This window comes from Podarcis cretensis (genome assembly GCF_951804945.1).
Source record: "Podarcis cretensis genome assembly, chromosome: 4".
Lineage (NCBI taxonomy): Eukaryota > Metazoa > Chordata > Lepidosauria > Squamata > Lacertidae > Podarcis > Podarcis cretensis.
The window spans coordinates 35632521-35655286 of record NC_137173.1 but is presented as its reverse complement, the minus strand read 5'-3'; the positions used below and the strand labels follow the sequence as shown (position 1 = coordinate 35655286).

Sequence of the window (22766 nt, the reverse complement as noted above, 5' to 3'; positions counted from 1 at the left end):
AATAATAATAAATTGCATGAAAACATAAACTGCTCTACATAGTTTCTTTTATTTGTCCCTACAACTTCAGAGGTCGCCACTAATATTTCCATTTTACAGACAGAAGATGAATCTAGGGGATAACAGTGGCACCTAACGATTCAAGGCTGGGGTGGGCTTTGAAGTTTGGAACCTTTATTTCCTCTTGTCCGAGTCTAACAGTGGTATCTATTGGGACACAATGACTCTAGAATAATTAAGACCAAGTAATTCAAGCTTCGACTCCCAAGAGAATCTAGCTTTCAGTCTACTGCTGGATTTATCAGTGTTTGCACAACCCAGCAAGAGTCACCCATGATGAAATCCCAATTAAATTAAAGGTAAAGGTAAAGGTACCCCTGCCCGTACGGGCCAGTCTTGACAGACTCTGGGGTTGTGCGCCCATCTCACTTAAGAGGCCAGGGGCCAGCGCTGTCCGGAGACACTTCCGGGTCACGTGGCCAGCGTGACATCGCTGCTCTGGCGAGCCAGAGCCGCACACGGAAACGCCGTTTACCTTCCCGCTGGTAAGCGGTTCCTATTTATCTACTTGCACCCGGAGGTGCTTTCGAACTGCTAGGTTGGCAGGCGCTGGGACCGAGCAGCGGGAGCGCACCCCGCCGCAGGGATTCGAACCACCGACCTTTCGATCGGCAAGTCCTAGGCGCTGAGGCTTTAACCCACAGCGCCACCTGCGTCCCAACAGCGCCACCTGTTAATTAATTAGACGTAAATTAATGAGACGCAAAACAATTCAAGCATGTTTACTCAGAAATAAGCCCCAGTGATTTCAATGTGGTTTACTTCCAAGTATGCTTAGAACTGCAGCCTCAGTTCAATGTTAGTTCCATTAAATTTAGTGGAATGTATACCCCTATCCTACACATGTCTACTGACAAGGGCTGATAATAGTCCAAAACATCTGGAGGCTGAGGAAGACTGTCTGAAGCTGGTGCAGATCAACTGTTAAATGTAACACTGAAACAGACGCTAAAAAATAGTATGTGACTCAACTCACTGACACAAATCTGGGCTTGTTATCATGATTTTCTTGCCGTACTTACTCTGGCTTCAACAGAGGCCCGCATCTCAATGAGAAATTTGATGGTGTCTGCCAACCTCTTGCCTTTCAACCTTAATTCCTGGACCTCAGGAGTGTGAGGTGACTGCTGGCTCTCTATGTCATGTACCACCGCATTATGGGCCACCACTGCACAGTGCAATGCTGTCAAACCTAATAATGAAACACAACAAGTGAGCAATTTTTAAAAACAACAACAACACTGTTTTGAATGACTCCCTTCTCCAAAGACTGACTCAGAAACTTTACTCAACCCAAATACCAGTAAGCCAGGTTTCAACTGCTGTTTCTTTGTTTGCAATGCAAACCCTTAAAGGATTTTTAACCTGTTTCCAACATTGCTTTAGAGAAAGAACTAAGGTAAAGTTGCTTGGCAACTAGAAGATGTAAAATTAAGTATACATATTTTTGAAAAGCCTTTCCATGTGTAGATACCCTTAACAAAAATATAGTTCAGGTTTACCAGATACCGCTGTCCCAAATAAGAAAAGAATAAAAGATATCCACAGGTTTCAATGGGTAGTTATGATTTTTGATTCCTCTCCTGACAGTGGCACACCAACTTTTTGACTTAAGTTACACGGGGCAGTCATCCTGCTACCACCATGTTCAGCTGCCTTGCATTCCCAACACAGTGGAGCAGGCTCTGATTTGTATATTGATGAACTGGAGAGCATCAAGTATAGGATGAAATATGAATGAGTATTTCACCAGCTTAAAGTATTTAGTAGAGGCCCTGATCGCCTTCCCCTGCTCCAAATGTTGCTTTGCATTTTTCTATTTTGAAGTGGATGTCAATAATAAAATATTCCTGTAAAATATTCCATATGAAATCCAAGGGCCTAAGAAGCAACAACAACAAATTCAGCATGTTTTTATTAGGTTCTTTGCCTAACACAACACAGAAAAGGGACTCTTGGCTACTCACCATCATAATTTGTTGCCTCCCAATCTACGTATTGGTTGCTTACAATGGCTCCTTTCTCAATTGCCTGTAAGTGCAAAATGAGAGCATACGTTAATCCTGTACAACTGTGCACAACGGTAACTGAAACCTCCACATATTATTCTAGATTATTTAGATTATTTTAACCAATATTATTCACTCAGTAAATCTACTGAGATGGTGTTCCAGTCATGCAGAATATTAGATCTAAGGCTCACAGATTTTTAAAAAATATTCAGTCTTTTTGTAAACGGAATTAGTTATAGTGAAGCCTAAGTCTTTCTTAGCATTCTGCAGAGACAGCTACCTCCAATTAAATTTCTTTAATGCTCTTTCTTTGCTCATTTCCTTACTTTTGGGGTGTGGACAGAACTGTGCTACAGGATCCACGTAGTATTACCACACACAGTCACTTCTAGGTGTAAAAACTACCTTTCTGTGTTCAGATACACTCCTCCTATTGTGGGGAGAACAGGATGTGGTGAGAACTTTGCTGCTGTGTGAGTTGGGGAGTGGCATGTTCCACAGGTCATAACACGTAATGGAATACTAGCTCCTTAGCAGTCATTTACAAGATTCCAAAGCATTAGTATTAGTATAACCCACAAGTACTTGAGGCACCAAAGGAAAGGCATATTTTTTTTTTGGATCTTTACTGTTTTGGATCTTTACTGTTTTTTGGATCTTTACTTTTTTGGATCTTTACTGCTACATGTCAGGAGAAAGGGAGATAGTTGGAAGATTCAGCTCTGGCCGCTTACCTGAAGGACTTGTGCATGCCCCTTTTCAGCGCACACATGCAAAGGCGTCCTACCCCAGCAATCTGTTGTATTCACTTGCGCCCCAAGGCTAACCAAGTCCTGTACAATGAGGTGCTGGTTTGCAGCCACAGCCACCTGCAGGGCACTCTATAAGAATGAAAAACAAGATGTTCACCAAAATCCTACCAGAAAATAGCAATCACCGAAGTATAATGAAATATTCCCAATAAGCTACAACCATTTCAGAGTGCAGCTTGCCCAATGTACTTCTAAGGCCACCGTTATAAATTAGCCGCCATGTTAACCTTTGAAGTTAGTATTAACAGGCGTTCAAAGGTGTTTTGCATTAAGTCTTGGAGTCATACAGTGGGAGCCAGTTACGCTGAGAGCCTCACCTGGCCATTGTGTTCTTTAATATCCAGCATGTGTAGGGATACCATCTTTCTTGCCAACACATAGGAAACTGCTCGGCGCCCCTGGGCAACTGCAATGTGAAGAAACCTGTGGGGAATAAATACTGTGTTTGTTTCCTTTTTAATATTGAAAAAGCACATGTGTTTAAGGTGTTATGAAAACCCCTTCCCTTAAAAATATCCTAAATGCCAAACAATTTATGGAACTTGCAGACTGCAAGGGAAACAATATATCATTACACTGTTGAATGCACACCTCAATTTAATCACATTTTGAAGGGCAGCCATAGAAATCTGTGTGACATATTTTTTTTTAATGCACAATGCAATAATTGACAATTAATGAGAGAGGTGTCTTATTGCAAGCATATTATCTCCATTTTAGTACTGGTTAACAACATGAACAATACTCACGTGTCACCATCAGCATCTTTGGCAAGAATTTGATCTTGAGAGATGTTGGCCAGTTTGCTTTCTTCCTGTTCCACTTGCCACTGGAAGAAGGATTTGCCCAGCTGCGCTGTGTTCCTGGCGATACCCTGATGTTGCACAGACATATTTGAAGTAGCCAATGGTACACCATGTTCTTCAAGAGCACCACAGAAATTACTGGGTAGCTGACTGAAATTCTGAGGGTGGCTGCTGACATCAGCTTGCTGAGGAAGTGGTTGAGGGAGTGGGGCAGAGATGTCCGACCCTTCTGAATCGCTTAAGAGAGAAGCGAAGCTTTGAGTAGGACAATACTGCAGTTCTTGGCTTTCAAAAACATGCTGATAGTCAGAGGACTGGCTGCTAGTGGAGTGCGGCCTGCAATCCATAAGGGGATTGTAATGCTGAGACAAGTTCTGGGTCTGTGTGGAAGAAAACTGATAATTCTGGGGTAGCTCCATCATCGGTGAGGGGCTGCTTGCTTGAAATGCTTGGTACCTTTGAGGAGGTGACAAAGCTTGTGCTCCAACCATCTCTTGATACTGTTCCCCTGGAGAGTTAGGATTAGTCATGGTGTGAAGCCAGCTCACTTGCACTGTGTTCAAAGAAACTGGGCAGGATTCATTCTTAATATTCATAATGTTCTGCAGCATATCACAACTGCTGTCTTGTTTCGGATCATTCATATGGGCGTCCTCCATGTTGCTATCCATTGATGTTGGTGTCTGTGGAGGTGTCTGTAAAATAAGAGCACGCAGATTTTGAATGATCCTGCGCAGGTGAGAAATGTGTTTCAATGTGAGTAATGACTACAGAAATACATACCAGGAGGTGAGGTTGGAAAGGAGCTGTTCTTTTATAACAGGATACATCTGAAAATGAGTCCTGAGCTTTTCTTTTTCGACCATTAGTTAATATGTTCTTCAACTCTAATGAAAAAAAAATTTAAAATGCTAAGTTTCAGTTTGTACCCTGCTTCTCAAGTATGCTTTTCTAAATACTAACACATCTAAAGTACTTAAAGGATATAAGTAAAACACGGTACCTGTGTATGGGTCATAATTTGGTAATCCTCCTTGTACCTGTTTTTTAAAATTAAAAAATGGAATTATTTATAATATAGTCTTAAGGCAGCTCTAATGACAAGAGGAACCATGCTAACTTTTTCTAATGTTATATTAATTAAGTTCTAAAATCACACTAAAATGTTCTGAAAAATCAGTACTCTCTAGATATTTTCAGGAATGTTTGGAGAAGAAACCCATCAGATTCAGACTACAATCCTTATAACTTTACCTGGAAATAAGACCCATGGAACTCAATGAGCTTTACTTCTGAGTAGATATGCATAGGACTGCACTGTCCTAAAACTCCATTATTAGTTGCAGCTTTCACAATGTATTCTGTTTCATCCAAACAAAGCCAAGCAAACTCACTAAGAGTTTCAATCTGCTATGTTATCTACTACTCCAGTTGGGTCAGGATAATTTTAACAAAACAAAATGTGGTGGGAAAATGGCTTTTACAGTTAATCTTCCAAGCATTTCAACATATTACTCATAAATGTGAAGAGTAGCTGACTGAAAAATTTGCATGTGTGCAGGTAATTTCTGAAAATATTGTTATTCAAACTGATCTCTGATTCTTACTTTGTTTGGAAAGCATTACCTCTGTGAACGAGCCAATAATATCACAAAAGTATATGCATTTTCAGAATCTTAAATATTTCCAGATGATGTTGTTTTGTCATTATAGCTTAATCATACAGTTATATATTTGCAAGACAATTCAAGGAATGTATGAATAAGTTTGTAGAACTTGCTAATTCTAAAATCTGTAGCACCTGCAGATACATGCTTAAACTGGTACACAGAACTGCTGTATCAAGAGGACCCTAAATAATGAAATTTTTATATTGCTGTTTTCTAAAACTTTTTTCGTACATATCAATAATGAATTTACTGTGCAACTGCTGGCCCTTCTGTAGCTAAAACAGCACAAGCCATAAGAAGAAGAAGAAGAAGAAGAAGAAGAAGAAGAAGAAGAAGAAGAAGAAGAAGCAGCAGCAGCATTTATATGCTGACTTTCTGCCAAGGCTGATTTACAATTTTAAAGGACTAAAACAAATGATATAAAATTTAAAGTTTAACCATGCAGAAGGGGGAGGGGTAAAGTTCTCAGGGAAAACAAAACACAGAATCACTGATTATGAAAATAAGAATTGCCATTTTAGATCAGACCAAAGCTCTACCAAGCAGAACGTTTGCTCACCAACAGACTATACATCTGCAGAAAGTGCTAGTTTTACGATTCCAGCATCTGCCATACTTCTTTGAAATTATGAACATTCCATTTTTAGCTATCAAATCTTATATTCACCGACAAATTGAGGCGCAACAAAAAAAATTTTCAAAGGCAGGCAAGCTAGCTGCCGTGAATTACCCTACCTAACAGGAATTAATTCCATGTGCTAATTATGCCCTGTATACAGTTGTACGCTACTGATATTTTAAAAGATGAGAGACTGTGCCATTTATGATTCTGAATAAAATTATTTTAAAAGAAAAGTAATGTTCCGCACCTTTAATTCATCTGCACCATGGTCTGAGGACATCTGCTTGCTGTTTCTGAGGTGCAGCAACAGCTCTTTCACCGAATTTTTCACACGAACACCTTGAAAAGGTCCTCTTTGTTGCTTTCCTCCCCCCATACGTTGCTCAACTGTTGAGACACAAACAATGAGAAATAAAATAAAAACACTGATAACAATTAAACAGAATGTTGAGGTTTTTAAAAGAGGGTGGATTTGTACGTAATTTTAGCCAAGAAACAAACATAGCTAATCCTAAATTAATTACACAAAACCTTAAAAGTATGTACAAAAGATATTTTGTCAACTTTGTTGTCACAAACACAAAAGAAACTTCTCTCTCTTCCCCCCAGCCCAATTTGAAAGGAAGGTTAGAAGCAGGGACACACCAGTCCCATATAAAGGATATTTTAGCATTAACATGGCTTTACGTGAAAGAATTTTCAGAATTACTTGTGCCTGTCACCTCCATAATGAATCCACTTGTCCAAGAAAATGTGCAACCAAAAGAGATGAATTGCAAATATTACATTCATTCTCTTATGCCATCATTCCTTTTAACATAGTCTACTCTGAAGGTGAAAAAACAGAAGTGAAAAGAGGAAACAACAATGTACTGTAATGCTATCCAAGAGAGAAGTTGTGACTTCATTTTAAAAAGTACAAACCCTTCCAACTTTATATATAGAAGCACTGCGGTTTACACTACATTTAAATAATCAGAAAAACCAATTGCTGGAGAACTGGAATTTCTGTCTAGAAAAAAAAACCCAACCCACTTTATGGGCAAATGATTTCCTCTTTACAGGTATGCCTATTGAAAGCAATTAATTGTCCTTCATTAAATTGCCTTATATTGTATCCTTCAAGACAGAACTGGTGTCTACTTGAGAAAATATTGTGAAAGCAATCAAAAACAAAACAAAATATTTCAATTAATAAACTACTTCAGATTATTACTTGTAGAAAATACAAACCAATGTAAATTAAAAAATATAGTACAACAATAGTTTTCTTATGGAAAAAGATCAAACTGGCCAGAGAAATAAAATCATCACACTATTTTAATATTATGAAGATACACACAACCGATATTGTTATGCTACCTTTTAAGATAATTCCTGAATGAAAGAAAATTTGTGGAAGCAACTTCAGCACTAAAAACACCATGAAATTATATAAAAAGACAACTGAGGTTCTTAACTGTATACCATTTCAACTGCAACAGTGCATAAGAAACAAAAGCCATTTCAGCTATAAGAAGCACTATTTGGAAATAAAAAATATTACATTGTTTAAATAAATTGTGCCTCTCTGCCTATTTATATTTGGTATAGATAGCTTTGTCCTTGTTCACTCCACGCAACATGTTGTACAAAAAATAAAAGTGAAATCTTTCTACATAATGAATTGTGTTAGCAAATCAATACAAAACTTTCAACTTTCATGAAGATTCAAACGATTCAAAAGCTTGAATATGAGTCATTTCAGAAAAGTTACCAGACTTAGCCATTTTCTTTTCCAATTAAATTAGGGGAACCACACTGATCTATTTTATTTTCCAGTATCTGCAATTTTAATTGATCTTTATTTGCAAATCACACTAATGTGCTTAACAAATTATTTGATTTCTCCCTCAGCAATACGGCAAATACTATTGAGATTTAAACAACTATAATGAAAAGTCAATACAAGCCAGAATTTTGCAAATTTGCACTTCCTGAACACAAACACACACGAGAAATAATTGACAGAAGATTCTACCTCACCAGAAAGGGTCAGTAGGATAAACTCGCCTCAGACCCACAGTAATTGGCATGACTGTAGTATCCTGCTTACACGCTGCTTAATTCTACCTAAAAGCTTAAGGACATTTCATACCTGAAAATACTGGTGAATTCCAAACTAACTGATATAAGACACCTTAACTACATTTTTTCAGTTTCTTCACGAAATGGATACAAACTGCTGGCACTTCAGCAGCCTGCCGTGTTGTGCACTTGGGGAAAGAGGGAAAGAGTGCTTCTTTTACAACTGCATCGTTCAGATATTGCAAACGGGTTGACGGCAACAAGTTTCTTTCATTTATTGGGATATTCCATGCAAAGGGTGAATCTAGACCAATGGGGGGGGGGAGTTGCATTTTGATGCCCATGCACTCAAGTATGAGCGAGACTGATCTCACAATAAGCACCCAAAGCAACTTCCACAACCTTCATAAAACCCTTTCACCAACAGAGCAGCACTGGGGGATGTGCAGGTGCAAAGTGTATTGCAACTTGAGATAGGAAACTCAAGGTGACTTTGGACATATGTTTACCATACTGTACTAAAAATCCATAGACCTTTTTCATTATGGAGCCCAGAATACATTCAATGCACTTGGTGGAGCCTAGGCTGGTTTACAGTAATGGTCACTTCCCACGTTATGCTTGGGCATACTGAAATACTTGTGTGTATTTCACCTTTTCAGCCACTGATGTGCTTTCTCTTTGTTTGAGTGTCTGTGTGCACACTCGCGTGCAAAGCGCTCCCCTTGCCTACCAATAACAAGCAACTCTGCACTAACTTGCAAATCGGAATGAGGTACTTTGAGCTGTGCAGCTGCATATGTTCATAGCTGTCAACCTTCCCTTTTTTTGTTGGAAATTCCCTTATTCCAGTGCTGTTTCCCGTTGCTTCCCACTGCTATCCCGGATTGTTAGATATCCCATAGACTGTCCCCAGGACAGGTGAGGCTGCTGATCCCTTATTTTCAAATCTGAAAGTTGACAGCTATGGCATATGTTGCAGCAACATACAAACAGGAAGCCATGCAGTTCGGAAGGGCGAATTAGTGCCTAACCAAAGAAGCCATCTTTTTCAACAGCGCTGAGTAAAGCTACACGGTGGCAGGGAAAGGAACTCAGAAACTAGCCCCCTGAAGGAGACTATGATCCTGGGTTTCGTGCCCCGAAAGTTTGTTTTTGGAATAGTTGGAATGACCCTGGAACCCGATGCTCATCTATTCCAACCCCCTGCAATGCTGGAAACTCAACTGTTCCAAGTTTTCCAAAGCGGCCACGCAACGCAATTGGCATCAACTTCTATACGGCTTTGAGGGTGGAATGGTATTATTTGTTTTTGTAACAGTCTTTGTTTTATTGGGACCTGGTGGGATATGCATGCATATGCATACGAATACGCACAAACACAAACACACACACTTTCTCTCGCTCGTCATTTAATCCGGATTCACCCTTTCCAAGCAGCCCCCTTATCCTCTCCTTGCCCAAAACCTAGCCAAACAACCGAAGTGCCGCGGAGCGTGAGCGCGCTCTCACCGCCCAGAGCGGGATTGCCAAGGCGCAAAGGAGACTCTCTCTCTCTCTCTCTCTCTATATATATATATATATATATATATATATATATACGACATAAAAAAGAAAGGAAAAGCGGCGGAATACTAAACGCGACGGGCCGGCGACACCACCCTCTGAACGCCCCCCCCCCCCGCCGCCTCAGACCGCTTCGTAGAAGAAGCGGCGTAGATATCCCTCCGCCCCGAAGGTTTGTTTTTGGGGCTGCGCGCGCGACGGATGTATGAAATCTGTATACCTTCCCCGGCTGAGCGCGCGCCGCGCCGGGAATAGCGCCTCGCGCCGAAGTCGCCGCCGCCTCCGCCGCCTCCGCTACTATGGCCCGAGTCGGACCCCGGGGACCCCGGCGAGGAGTGCGTGGGCGAGCAGCTCCCCTCGCTGGAGTGGGGAGAAGCTCCATAAAAAAAGGCCAGGTTAAAAGGGCTGCTGATGGAACCGTCGACGCCGCCGCCGTCCGGCAGCTCGTCGCGGCTGCTGTCCACGATCATGACGGCTGGTGTGGCGCGAATGGCGAAGAAGAGGCAGGCGGCTGCTTGAGCTCAGCCGGTGCGCTGACGGGGACGGGAAAGGGCTCGGGAGGCGGAGGCGGCTGCCACGGCTCTTATAGCGCCTCCACGCCCCGGCGACGAGGCGGGGCGGGGCGCGGCTGCGTCTCTGCAAGCGGCACTTCCAGTAAGTAGGTCGCCGGCCTCTGTCAACAGCCCTCCCGGCTCTCTCGTGACTCGCCGCCTGACTGCATGGCAGGAGGGGTGGGCTCAGGAGTTGCCTCCAAGCAACCCGAAGCAGCCTGGCCCGCCGTGGCGCGCCATTGGGCACCTGGCGGCGGCTGCAGCGGGAGCATGGAAAGGGAACGGTTTGGAGAATTTCCCCGGCGCTCAGAGAGAGGCGGCTTGCCGCCGCTTCGGGTTCATCGGCGCCGTGTCCCGCTGAGGAGATGGGCCACGGGGGAAGACCTCGGCAGCTAGGGTGGTCTCTTCACATATGCCCTGTGCGTGACCAGGCGGCTGGGCGGGCGCAGCTCTGTCCGATGAAGTTGGTGGTGATGCCCGTGTCCCTGTTGCTCCAATTAACATTTTCCTAAACCAAGGGATATGACCGAGACGTATGAAAATTAAGCATGGTTGCTTCTCCCTCTAGATCAGTGGCGGCCAAACTTGGCCCTCCAGTTGTTTTGGACTACAACTCCCATCATCCCTAGCTAACAGGACCAGCGGTCAGGGATGATGGGAATTGTAGTCCCAAAACAGCTGGAGGGCCAAGTTTGGCCACCACTGCTGTAGATCCGTGCTAACCTTTGGGAGTGTTCCTATGAAGCTGAACAGTGGGAAATTAAGGACAAAGAATGTACCTCTCCTCGAACTATGGAATTTATTTCCGCAAGATGGATGACAATGAGATTAGCCATCCCATTTGCATTGGTATGGTCTGAGCTGGGAATTAATCTGTCTTCATAGAAGGCGTGACTACTTCCACTTGTCTGCAATTCCTACCTGCATTTATTGTTAATAATAATAATAATAATAATAAATTAGCACTATTAACCCAAGCAATCCCATTCAGATGATGAAACTCCATCGCAGCTCTCACTGTCAACCCTTAGCTTGGTTATCTGTTATCAGCCTGTTTCCAAATATATTCTGGCATAAACCAGGCTTCTCCAACTTGGTGGCCTCCAGATATTGTTGGCCTACAACTCCCATCAATCCCAAACATCAAGGACAAAGGTCATGGGTGATGGGAGTTGAAGTCCAGGAACGTCTTGAGGGCCACAGGCTCCCCATCCCTGACATGCCATAATTAAAAGGGTACAGGATTGCGCCTTTAGCGAAGGTAACAAAAAAAGCCTCCACCATTACAAGCTTCCAAACACTATACCACGGGTGTCAAACACAAGGCCGCGGGCCGAATCCGGCCCGCCAGACCTCGTCATGTGGCCCGTGTAGCCGCCACCGGCCGCCAGCCTTCACCTTTTATTCTCGCTTTTTTTTTTTTTACACAAGAAAGCCGCCTCTTCACCGCATGCGCAGCAGCCTACAAGCCAGAGAACGTCTGCCCTCTAGCGGCGCTGGCCGTTCTACACAGGAAACCTCCACTTTACATAGTCCTACAGATACAACCGGCCCTTTGAGGGTGACCAAACTGCTGATGCGGCCCCCCGATGAATTTGAGTTTGACACCCCTGCACTATACCTTATAAATAAATGTTCAATTTATTAAGCTAATAAATTGAAACATGATGTACATGATCTACCTAATGAGGGTTATGAATGTTCCTCACTGATAAAATATAAATTGCCAAAGGTACACCAAATTTTAAAATGCTGAAAACTGATACATTATCCCTTTTATACAGGCATGTATTTTCCTAAATTTTGTTAAAAACAAACAAACTGCATATATATATTATTCAAGGTTGTTGAAGAAGGCACATTTTCATTGGTTTGCTAAAGTTCTGGGCAGCATTCTAAAGGTTAGCAAGATCTTCCTGCTTCACAGTTGTGCATTATTCATTTTAGCAACTAAAATAAAACTATGTTCATGCAGTTTAAATTTTGAAGCAATAATTTTGCCACTGCATGAACATTTGTGGAGGGGACAACCTAGTGGATACTGTGTGCAACACCTTTTCCATATGGGGAATATAGAGTGCCTGGGACCATCAAATATTCCTTGCATTGCCCTGGTCCTCTCTCTCCTTATGCAGTATCTGAGCCTTACTATATTATTAGATGAATCCTTCTGTGAGTTGGCCCATGTATGTTTGTTGTTTCCATCAGTGGCTGGCAGACGCATTAAACACTGGGAGGGATCCCTCTTCTAGCACTTTTAATCATCATTATGCTGGCTCACTACATTTTTTAAAAGAAGTGGTTTATTTTCCATTACAACGATAATAAACCAACAGTTTTAAGAAACACTGGAGTACTAGTATTACCCACATTACTCAATTTCCTCTCTGATTTCGCACTTCCGCTGCAAGACGTTAAAACATTGCCAAATCTACAGCTCTATGTCTCCCCATGCACCAAAAGCAGGATTGATGCTGGAGTACTTTATGAAAAGCACCCAAGAATCTCTGAATTTGTCCTTCACTCTAGGTCCTCTGCTAGAACTGTGGTGTTCCATAAGTTTCTCTAGTAACAGGAGCTGCGAGACCTTGGGAAACCAATCCTTATACGTACTGATATTTCTACCCAAGCAGCAACCAATACAAACACAATAAGATTTTTATGTGCTTGTTCCCCTTTGGAGTTTCTGAAAGCAACAGCAGAGCTTGTGTTGTATCCTGAACTTGTGGGATTTCACAACATTATTGCTGATCATAGGCTGTTGTTGCAGCATAGGTGGTCTTCTGGAAACCAGAGAAAGAGCAAGATGGAATCGTCTTACTCCACTGTGGGGATTTTTAAACATGGATGTGTTTCTGAAGAAGTGATTCTACTTTGTGCATTCTGATGTGCTGCTGTCATAGAAAGGCCTTCAGTAGCCTTTCCAGGAACAAAAATTGTTTAACATTCCTTCATAAGGTCTACACAAGCCAAGATTTCTTTTACTTGTGCACTGCTCTCTCAGACTCCTACAGCTGAGAATTTATTTGAAGGGAATGAAGAGGCAAGACAGTCCCTCCTCCAGGGTAGCCTAAAGTGATCACCTAATTAGCATAGCCTACAGTCACATGCAGAAACCCCTCTAAAATGTAAAACTCTTCATCTGGACAGAAAAAAATATAAATGAAATCTAAAAAAATTGAGTAGGAGGGAATATCCTGAAATGAATGCTCCATTTCTTGCTACAGTTACCTACAGAAATTCTGTGTGGCATGGACATCTTCAGCAGAACTATAAGTAGTACTCAAATACCACTGAAGTGCTACCAAATGAAGACCAGCGTATCACAGAAACAGGCTCTTCCACCCTGCAGTCCTAAACACCCGCAGCTGAAACCCACCAGTATGCTCAACATTTACTTCACAATTCGAATCTACTGAGGCCAAACTTCTCTTGTTGAGCTTTTGCAGGGGGGAGGATGAGCCAAAGTCGTTGAGCTTTTTGGGGGGGACCATCAGCCAAAGTTGTTGAGGGTTTTTTTTTGGGGGGGGGGAGATGGGGGTCTCGCAATCGACCAGTAGATCACGAGATACTCTGGATAAAAAGCAGTACTGCAGTAGTAGTAGTACCAGTATCAGTAGTAGTAGTAGTATCAGTTGAAATTGCACATAGTATCTGTTCACATAGCTTACTGTGTCAAATAGATTGCTCTTTTTCTGTTTTCCTTTCATTCCATGAATTCATAAACTTGAAACACAAAATGGAGGAGTTTTAAAAAGTGAAAGTGTTTTCCAAGTGTGAGAAAACTAAACAGTCATGCTCTAAAGGTTTTAATCTGCATCATGATTTGTCAGTTAATTGCACAACTTTTTGAGCTTTGAAACTGATGGCACTAAACAGATAATCCCCCCACACACACACCAAAACTTTAGGTATTGTATTGTCATTGACATTCCAGATCTATGGGCCTCTATATGGAAATTTTTTCAAGCTAAAATGAGAGCTTTCTGAAGGAAATCCTCCAGCTGTCCCATTTTGACAAGGAACACCAGCTTAATTAAATAGTACTGGTCATCCGGTCATGCAGACACACAGACAGCACAGCCAAAGATAGGAATATTAAAGTTCCATGATTTCCAAGGTAGAGTTAAAAGAACTTTTAAATCTCATTAACTTTGAGGTATATATAAATGTGGATCATGGAATGCGGTGTCTTGGTAATTTGATTGTTCTGTCAGTGCAAGCTTGCCAGACAGAACAATCTCCCCTCTTGTCCCATTGCATGACGTTCTGACAGTACACAGTGGAGGGGGGGGGGGAGCCGATCTGACTTCCCCACCACTCCCAGAAGTAGCACACAGCACTTGCCTAGAGGAAAGGCAGAGAGGTTTAAAGCTCTCTTCTTGCGAGGTCCACTTTGGGTTTTCAGCTTCCTCCTACCTCTGATCAGCTGCCTTATAGAAGGTGGGCTGGCTAGCCACAGAGCGGCTTCAAGTGTCATTTTGGCTGTACAGTACAGTGGTGCCTTGGTTCTCAAACACCTTGGTACTCAAACAACTTGGAACCCAAACACTGCAAATCCGGAAGTAAGTGTACCGCTTTGCAAACTTTTTCCGGAAGTTGAACGCGTTCCATTTTGAGTGTCACGCTTCCGATTAGAGTGCCACACTTCCGTTTCGAGTGGTACGCTGAGGTGAGGTCTGTCTGTTTTTGCTATTTATTTTGCATTTTTGTTTTTGTGGCTCTTTTTTGTGACTCTGTGGAACCCAGTTCAGCTACTAATTGATTGATTGTGTGACTAGTACATTGTTTACTGCTTTCATTTTATGGATCAATGGGATAGTAAAATTCATATTAAATTGCTGTTTTAGAGGACGTTTTAAAAGGTCTGGAACGGATTGTTCCATTTTGTATTACTTTCTATGGGAAAGTGCACCTTGGTTTTGGAACACTTTGGTTTTGGAACAGACTTCCAGAACGGATTAAGTTTTAGAACCAAGGTACCAGAGTGGCTGCCCAGAGTGGCTGGGGAAACCTAGCCAGATGGGCGAGATATAAATATATTATTATTATTATTATTATTATTATTATTATTATTGCCACTGTACGTGATTTTTGCTTATACGCATAACTCTTGCAACCAAACCCTCACATAAAATGTGATTAATCTCTGCTTAAAAACAGAGTCACATCAGAGGAAGTACAGATCAAAACAATGGGAGGATAGAGATCTACTCCCAAGACCAAAGTGCACATCTGTGAATACAAGCCAAGTGATTCTATCAGTATCATAATTCCAGCCTTATGCTCTTTCCCCCTTTCATTTTGATGTTTTAGTCTGGTAACCTTAACACCCATTGGGAATGGATCAACCAATTCTCTTTTTCCTGTTTAAGGAGATGAGAAGCTAGGTTGTTCCCCCTGCCACCTGCTCCTTGGACAAAACCTATTTCCTCTTCAACAGTTGGGCCTAGTGGACATTATCAAGGTTTCCAAAGCACTTCTGAATTTTTAAAATCAGGTTCTTAACATGATGTGAGATGAGTGGGAGGGATTACAGGGCTGGGCAATTCAGAGTAGGTGACTCAACCTTAGATTGAAAAGGTGGAGACCCATCTCCAAGTAGTTTGCCAAAATAATATGGCCCTACAGTGTTTCATCAGATCTCTAATAGGATTGTTTTATCTGATTATTTTAGCAGAAATCTCAGCTACCATCTAAATTTTAAAGTTCTCCAGGATGTCCTCCTGTCTTTCTCCTAATGCCACTGCTAGCACCAAATAAGTTGTTATGCACTGGATTCTCAAATACTGGCTTTTTTTTCATTGTGGATGGCACATAAGCAAATATATTCCTGCTGTGTGTGAATGCTTGTGTGGTTAATTACAAAAAATTAGTTATGGATATAATCATAAACTGGAATTTTGCTGTTTTTCCCATCCCTATGTAACATGTAGTTCTTCCCACTGAGTCATGCAGAGGAATGGAACTGTAGTAGTTAGAAGCATGAGCTGGAAGTCCCCAGTTGAAATCACAGCATGTACTCATTCATTGGTGCCTAGCCAAAGGCCAGTTTCCCAGCCTTAACACTTCATTTTGCCATCAAGGTAAACGGGTGGCGCTGTGGTCTAAACCACTGAGCTTCTTGGGCTTGCCGATCAGAAGGTCGGCAGTTCAAATCTGGGGTGAGCTCCCGCTGCTCGGTCCCAGCTCCTGCCAACCTAGCAGTTTGAAACTAGATAAATAAATAGCACAAGCAGATAAATAGGTACCGCTGCGGCAGGAAGTTAAACGGCGTTTCCATGTGCTATGGCTTCTGTCGTGGTGTTCTATTGTGCCAGAAGCCGTTTAGTCATGCTGGCCACATGACATGGAAAGCTGTCTGGACAAACGCCGGCTCCCTTGACCTGAAAGCGAGACAAGCGCTGCAACCCCATAGTCACATTTGACTGGACTTAACCATCCAGGAGACCTTTACCTTACCTTTACCTTTACCTAAGCCATCTGTACTATGGACATGAGTTAATGATCCTGGCCACTATAGCAAGGTTGCTGTGAGGAATACTCAGATAATATATATGAAACACATGTAGCTTCTAGAAAAAGTTCTGTATAAATACCAGACATTGTTATCTAAAGGAACTGAGTGATATTATTTCATTGAGTGTCCTGAAAATATCCAAACAGCATTGCATGTGCTGGTTATGAGGTGGTGGTGGGGGGTCTCTCTGGCCAGGGTTGTTGCTGTTGTTTTTTAATCAAAGCCTTCTTCAGGCAGCCAAATAGCATGTCATCATGTGAGAGGAGCCACAGGGACAAGCACAGTAGTATAACTATTCCACTCACCCCCAGATTCTGATTTTAGAACCCCGATGTGGTTCTCATGTGCAGAAAGCCTCTGTGAGTACAGGAGGATCCCCCCCACACACTTCAGTAGGTCCCCCGCCATGAACTGGGTGGCTTAAATGGTGAAGAAGGGGGAGCACACTCATCTACCCACAAACCCCTCTTAAGGCATTAACAGAATGCCTGGTGAGACCTTAGCTGATAATCAGTCCAGCTCTATATGCTGGTTTGCTAAAGAGGAATTAATTAAAGCCACACATTGAGCCAAAGTGTTGTAGTGGATAGAGCAGTGGGGCTTTGCCCACGGAGAACTGCTGGGTTTAAATCCATACTTAGCAAGGAAGTTCCCAGATGACAACAGGCCAGTCCCTGTCTTTCAGCCCCAACCTGCCAAATAGGGCAGAGGTATGATGTTTTTGTCACACAAAACTTCTTCAATAAAGGAAAACAATATAAACAGATTTTTGTTCACATCAGTCCTCGGAGCTTTTTGCACATTTCACTAGCTATAAATGCGGCTGGCAAAAAACATACAGCAGTCACTAATCATTCTTGTTTAAAAAGGAATAACTATGACCAACTAAGACCTAGAAAACAAAGGCTGTCATATTGTGCGCAGTTACGTGCCTGTGGGTCCTATGAAAGTGTCGTAACTATGCTGCTCATATCACAAATGCAGCCCATTAGCATGAATGGGGAGAGTATTGTTGCTTTCATGCCCTGCTTATCAGGAACCCATAAACATCTGGTTAGCCACTCTGACAATAGGATACTGGAGTAGATGAGGACTTGGTGTGATCCAGCAGGGCTCTTCTTAATGGAAGAGTAGCTTTGGGTTGTATCCAGTGGTGGCTTTGGAAGCAGAAAGTACTTGCGCTTGTGCAAGGTGGAGCATCCAATTTTTACCAATCCTAGCCCCTGCTACAGCCTTCTGCGCATACTGTTTTGGAGGGTCTCCCAACCATCAGGGGGTTGCAATGGATGGGGGAGGATAAATGAAAGCCAGGTGCCTAGCCCTGTATGCATACAAAGCACAAAACCACCATTGATACAAGCAGATATCCACAAAAACTGGTAAAGAAAAGAAATCATCTGCACAAGAGAAAGTGAAACTTAAAATCACTATAGCTGTGCCCGTCAAGTTAACCATTCATTTCTTGTATTACAAAATAACTTTTAAAAGTGCCAATTAAACATTTTTTGACCATCAACATTTTATAGATTCTCTAAGGCCAGGAGAAAATTCCCAGAGCGGAAAAACTTGGCCTTAATAGATCACCGTACATAACGCAGCAAGGAATCCAAGGAGACAGTTGTTTGTGGAAATGATTAATGATTAATCAAGGCCATAACTTAAAAGGACATTTGCCTGCAAATTTTAAGTCTTACTGAAATGGGAGCATCACAAAAATGGCCATGCTTGCAATACACATTTGTCCAATAAAAAATGGTACCTTTTCAATTCCGTGAGCAGAACAGCATAGGAGGTTCCCATGCTCACCACTGTACACTTTAGTGCTCGACCAGGTGTGTGGGAGAGCACAGAAGAGAAAGAGACCTTGAGACAGTTGTGCAGGTGATGCTGTTCATGCTAAACCATTGTTTGATATGTAAATGGGGAAGGGACCAGTAACTGTGAAACAGCAATGCTGTGTGGACCCTAGGGTTTAGGTTCTTAGAAAAGTGTCCATGCAGAAGCAGCTGAGCAGCCTGATCGGATTTGTTTTTATTTAATAAAACAATTGTGTGTGGTTACATCCAGACAGGATGTAACTAAAACGTCTCATCACAGCCAAATCTGCAGTTTTCAGGAATGGGTGTAACTGGCACATAAGTCTAATTTGGGCAAAGATGCATTGGATGACAGCCATTAGCTGAACAGCCAAGGATAATGTTCAGTCCAGAAAACTACAAACTTGTGTTTCTATGGGGACTGTTTATAGCTCAGGTGTCAACAGGATTTTCTCTCTGTGCCTGCTGCAGAAGGAATGTCGAGAGCAGAAATGCCCCTTTATAGACCTTGAACTTGTCAGCAGAAATAGACTCTTCACACTGCTCAACAAGATAGGATGCTCAGCTTGCGTGCTGAGCATGCTGCTTTATGGAAGTGAGACAGAGGCAACTTACAACTGCCGGGAACAACACCTCAATGCCTTCCGTATGTCCTACATCAAGACACTCTCAAAGATGTGATCGTCCAAGCCCACATTCCCAGCATGTCTCCAGCGATTATTACGCTGACTTGGTCATGTACATAGAATGGATGGTGATGAAGAAGAATATGCTGATATGGCAGGATCCCCAAGAATGTTGGTGGAGAGGCAAAGTTCAACTATTTCTCTCTTTGTCGGGTTCCCAGCAAAATCACCCCTTTGAAGTTATTGTTTTCATTTCAAGGGAAGCTCCCATTGGTGCCAGTGGAGGCTTCATTTGAAATGCAGATAGCCTTGAAGAGGGGGGTTTTCCTCAAGAACCTGGCAGAGAGAAAAATAGAGGAACAACTGCCTCTCTTTACCACTCACTATGGAGATTGCTCAGGTTGTTGCTCATATGACTCCCAAAAATATGTGTACGTTAACTGCATCCAGGTGACTAACATCACATCTAGCTGCAACACAAGTAGCTGCATCGGATTGCAACCTTGGTGTCCAAGAGGCCCAGCAGAAGGATAAAAGTTAACTTTACTCAGTCTGCCCCTTTGAACAGCATGTGCTACATTTCCTCTCCTCAATGAAGGTTGTCATAGAATCAAAGAACTGTTGATTTGGGAGAGACCCCAAGGGCCATCTAGTCCAACCCCCTGCAACGCAATAATTTCAACTGAAGCATCCATGACAGGTGGTCATCCAACCTCTACTTTAAAAATTCCAATGAAGAAGAATCCATCGCCTTCTAAAGAAGTCTGTTCCACTGTTGAAAAGCTCTTAGTGTCAGAAAGTTCTTCCAGATGTTTAGTCAGAATGCCCCTTGGTTTCTTTGGCTTGGTTGGAAGCCATTGGTTCGGGTCCTACCCTTTGAAGCGGGAGAAAACAAACTTGCTCCATCTTCCATGTGACAGCCTTTTAGATATTTGAAGATGACTATCACTGAACTAACAGAAAAACAGCTAAATAAATTAACTGATAAGACTCTTTTATTGACACCATACAGGAAGCTGGTTGCAAGAACATTCTCAAAGTAGACAGTTTATAATTAGCAAACATTGCATTATCTACACAAATATTTGCTGTACCAAAGTGATTGCCACTGATGTCAATCCGCTCTCCCCTGCTCCACAAACAAGAATAAAGTAACACTGTAGAAGTCTAGGTTAATTTACACAAAAGCAGCTGCCCTATCCTTATCACTTATTAGTGCCGACCAATAATAAAAGTGATGTTGTTGATTTTGTTGTTTCCGTTCTTTGCCTTTCCTCCTTTGAGAACTTAAGGCGGCTAACATGAAAAATTCACACACACACATGAAACCACAGCACAAAACACCATACAGTATAAGGTAAAATATAAGAGCCAACTTTAAATTATGCATGTTGACTCTCCCTTTATGATCAAAAGGCTTGCTGGAACAAATGAATCTTAAGGTGTTGCATGAGTGAAAATTATGTGGAGGAACGTGTCCGTGATCTCAACAGGGAGGGATTTCCAAAGTCAGGGTGCCACCATTAAGAAGGCCTTGCCTTGTATAGCAGCTCCCATGCTGTGTTGACCGGGTGTCAACTACTCTTCTTAAAATCCAAGTTTGTTGGTACTGGGGAAGGCACTCCTTCAGGTAATTGGGTCCTCCTGAGCCATTTGCAGCCTTGTAGATCAGTACCAACATCTTGAATTGGGCCTGGTAGTTCGCTGGCAGCCAGTGCATTGCTTTCAGGACTGGTGTTCTGGGATTCCATTTAAAGGACCTATTCAGAAATTGGGCAGCAGCATTCTGTAATGCTGCCGCTTCCATACAGTATTCAAAGAAAGTTCCCATAGAGTGCATTGCAATAATCCAATCAGGAAGTTATCAGAGCATACACTACTGCAACCAAGTTATCCCAGTCCAAGACTGGTTTTAGCAGATGAACCAGCAGAAGCTGGATATAAACTTCTTGCCACTGAGGCCACATGCACTACCTGTGACAATTTGAAATCTAGGAGTATTCCTAGACTATGCACCTGTTCTCCAAGGGAAACTGCCTCCCTGTTATTAATATGTCATATATCGAATTCTAAGACCTGGGAATCACTAACCCACAAAGCTGCTACCTTTATTAGGATTCAGCTTCTGTTTAATGACCTTGATCCTGCCAATCACTGCCTCCAGACAGCAGCTGAGGACTTGCACAGGCTCTCCTGAATTGGACAGTGTGGAGCAAGAGAGTTGAGCGTAATACACATACTGGTAATGCCACACTTCGAATTACCAGATGACACCTCCCAGTGGTTTCATGTAGATATCAAATAACATGGGAGAGAGGATAGAACCTTCTATAACTTATAGGGCCTAGTGCTCTTTTCATCTGTCTTCCAAAAAAGTGAGGATATTTTCTTTATTTGAATTAGCATCCATTGGCTAGTGAGATTGCCAGTATGAAGTGCAAAAAGTCCCTTTTTGCACATCAAATACTAATTTTTGTTCTGTCACAAGTTCTCATGGACTTGAGCTACAAAACCCAATGCAAGAGGAGAATAGATGGGACTCTCCCACAGGGGTAACATGGGCAACAATATGGGGGCAATTTGCCATATCAGGGAGAACAGGCTATTTAAGCCCACTCCACCCCACCCTCTCCCCTCTTCTCATTGAGGTTAATGTTGGCCAATGGAACCACAGTGTACGTGTCAGGTTCATATACCCAAACAGCACACATTGAAGAGGAAGGAGTTTCTTCAAGCCTTGCTGCATAATCTCATGTGTGGCTGGCAGTTGGCTTAGGAGATGGGATAGTTGAAATCATCCCATCAGTCCACCTAACCACCCAGACCTCATCAGTTTTGGTTAATTTGGTTTAATTGTCCTGATAGGGAGATTCTTTCGTTGTTATATCTTAATAAATATAACCAGTTACTCATCTTTATTGTCTCAAGTCTTCTCAGGTGTGTTGGCGATAAAACTATTAGACTTTAAAGTGTCCCAAGATGCTTTTTGGGATTTTTGTCGTCATCAGTACTACTACTCTGTGGAACTTTGAAATATGAATATGATAGTGATCCTTTTTCTGTTCGCTTGATTTTACAAGGATGCAGTTTTGTAGGTGGCATTTCTAGAGGACAGTTTAAGGATGCTTTCCAAGGAAAGAGCAACAGTTGCAAGCAAGAGGCTCCAAGGAGACCTAGCATATCTCCTTCAGTTCATCCCTACTGTAGGAGCAAGTAAGTAACCCCACATCAAATCCATTGCTATATTTGAAGAAGAAGAAGAAGAAGAAGAAGAAGAAGAAGAAGAAGAAGAAGAAGAGCTTTTAAAATGAATTCCAATTCAGTTTGAGGGAAGCCACCAGTTGCCCTAGCAAACACTGTAATACATTTTAATGGTCACATCTGCCTCAAGCCACCTGTCTAGGGCAGCCAAAACTGTTGCAACAACCGGAACAGATTCATGCCAACAGCAGGCTTCCTTCTAGGAAGGAGAATCGAATCAGTAAATGATAAGCAACAAATCAACACCCACATGATTCACAGCATGTCTGGGGAAAGAATGGAGAGGCTTTGAGGGCATTCACCTATGTGTAATGTGCTTCCAATGATAAACTAACATTGCCGGGTCTACATGGCATCTACCCAAGTGTTCTAATGT

At 42.3% G+C, this 22766-nt stretch overlaps 1 protein-coding gene across 2 annotated transcripts in view; it reads right to left on the bottom strand.

The window, feature by feature from the left end:
* NFKBIZ (NFKB inhibitor zeta) overlaps positions 1 to 22766 on the bottom strand; it is a 35231-nt gene that overhangs the window by 3584 nt on the left and 8881 nt on the right. The window contains exons 1-9 of one of the 2 annotated variants that reach the window (XM_079974377.1): positions 9836 to 10183; positions 6230 to 6369; positions 4694 to 4730; positions 4474 to 4577; positions 3634 to 4385; positions 3202 to 3307; positions 2807 to 2953; positions 2028 to 2091; positions 1083 to 1252 (exon numbers count right to left, since the gene is read on the bottom strand). In XM_079974377.1, coding sequence (XP_079830503.1) covers positions 1083 to 1252; positions 2028 to 2091; positions 2807 to 2953; positions 3202 to 3307; positions 3634 to 4385; positions 4474 to 4577; positions 4694 to 4730; positions 6230 to 6369; positions 9836 to 10085 — 1770 coding nt within the window. In that variant the 5' untranslated portion in view covers positions 10086 to 10183. Of the gene's footprint in view, positions 1 to 1082; positions 1253 to 2027; positions 2092 to 2806; positions 2954 to 3201; positions 3308 to 3633; positions 4386 to 4473; positions 4578 to 4693; positions 4731 to 6229; positions 6370 to 9835; positions 10184 to 22766 lie in introns of those variants that run through there. The other variant, XM_079974378.1, reaches the window with a different exon arrangement.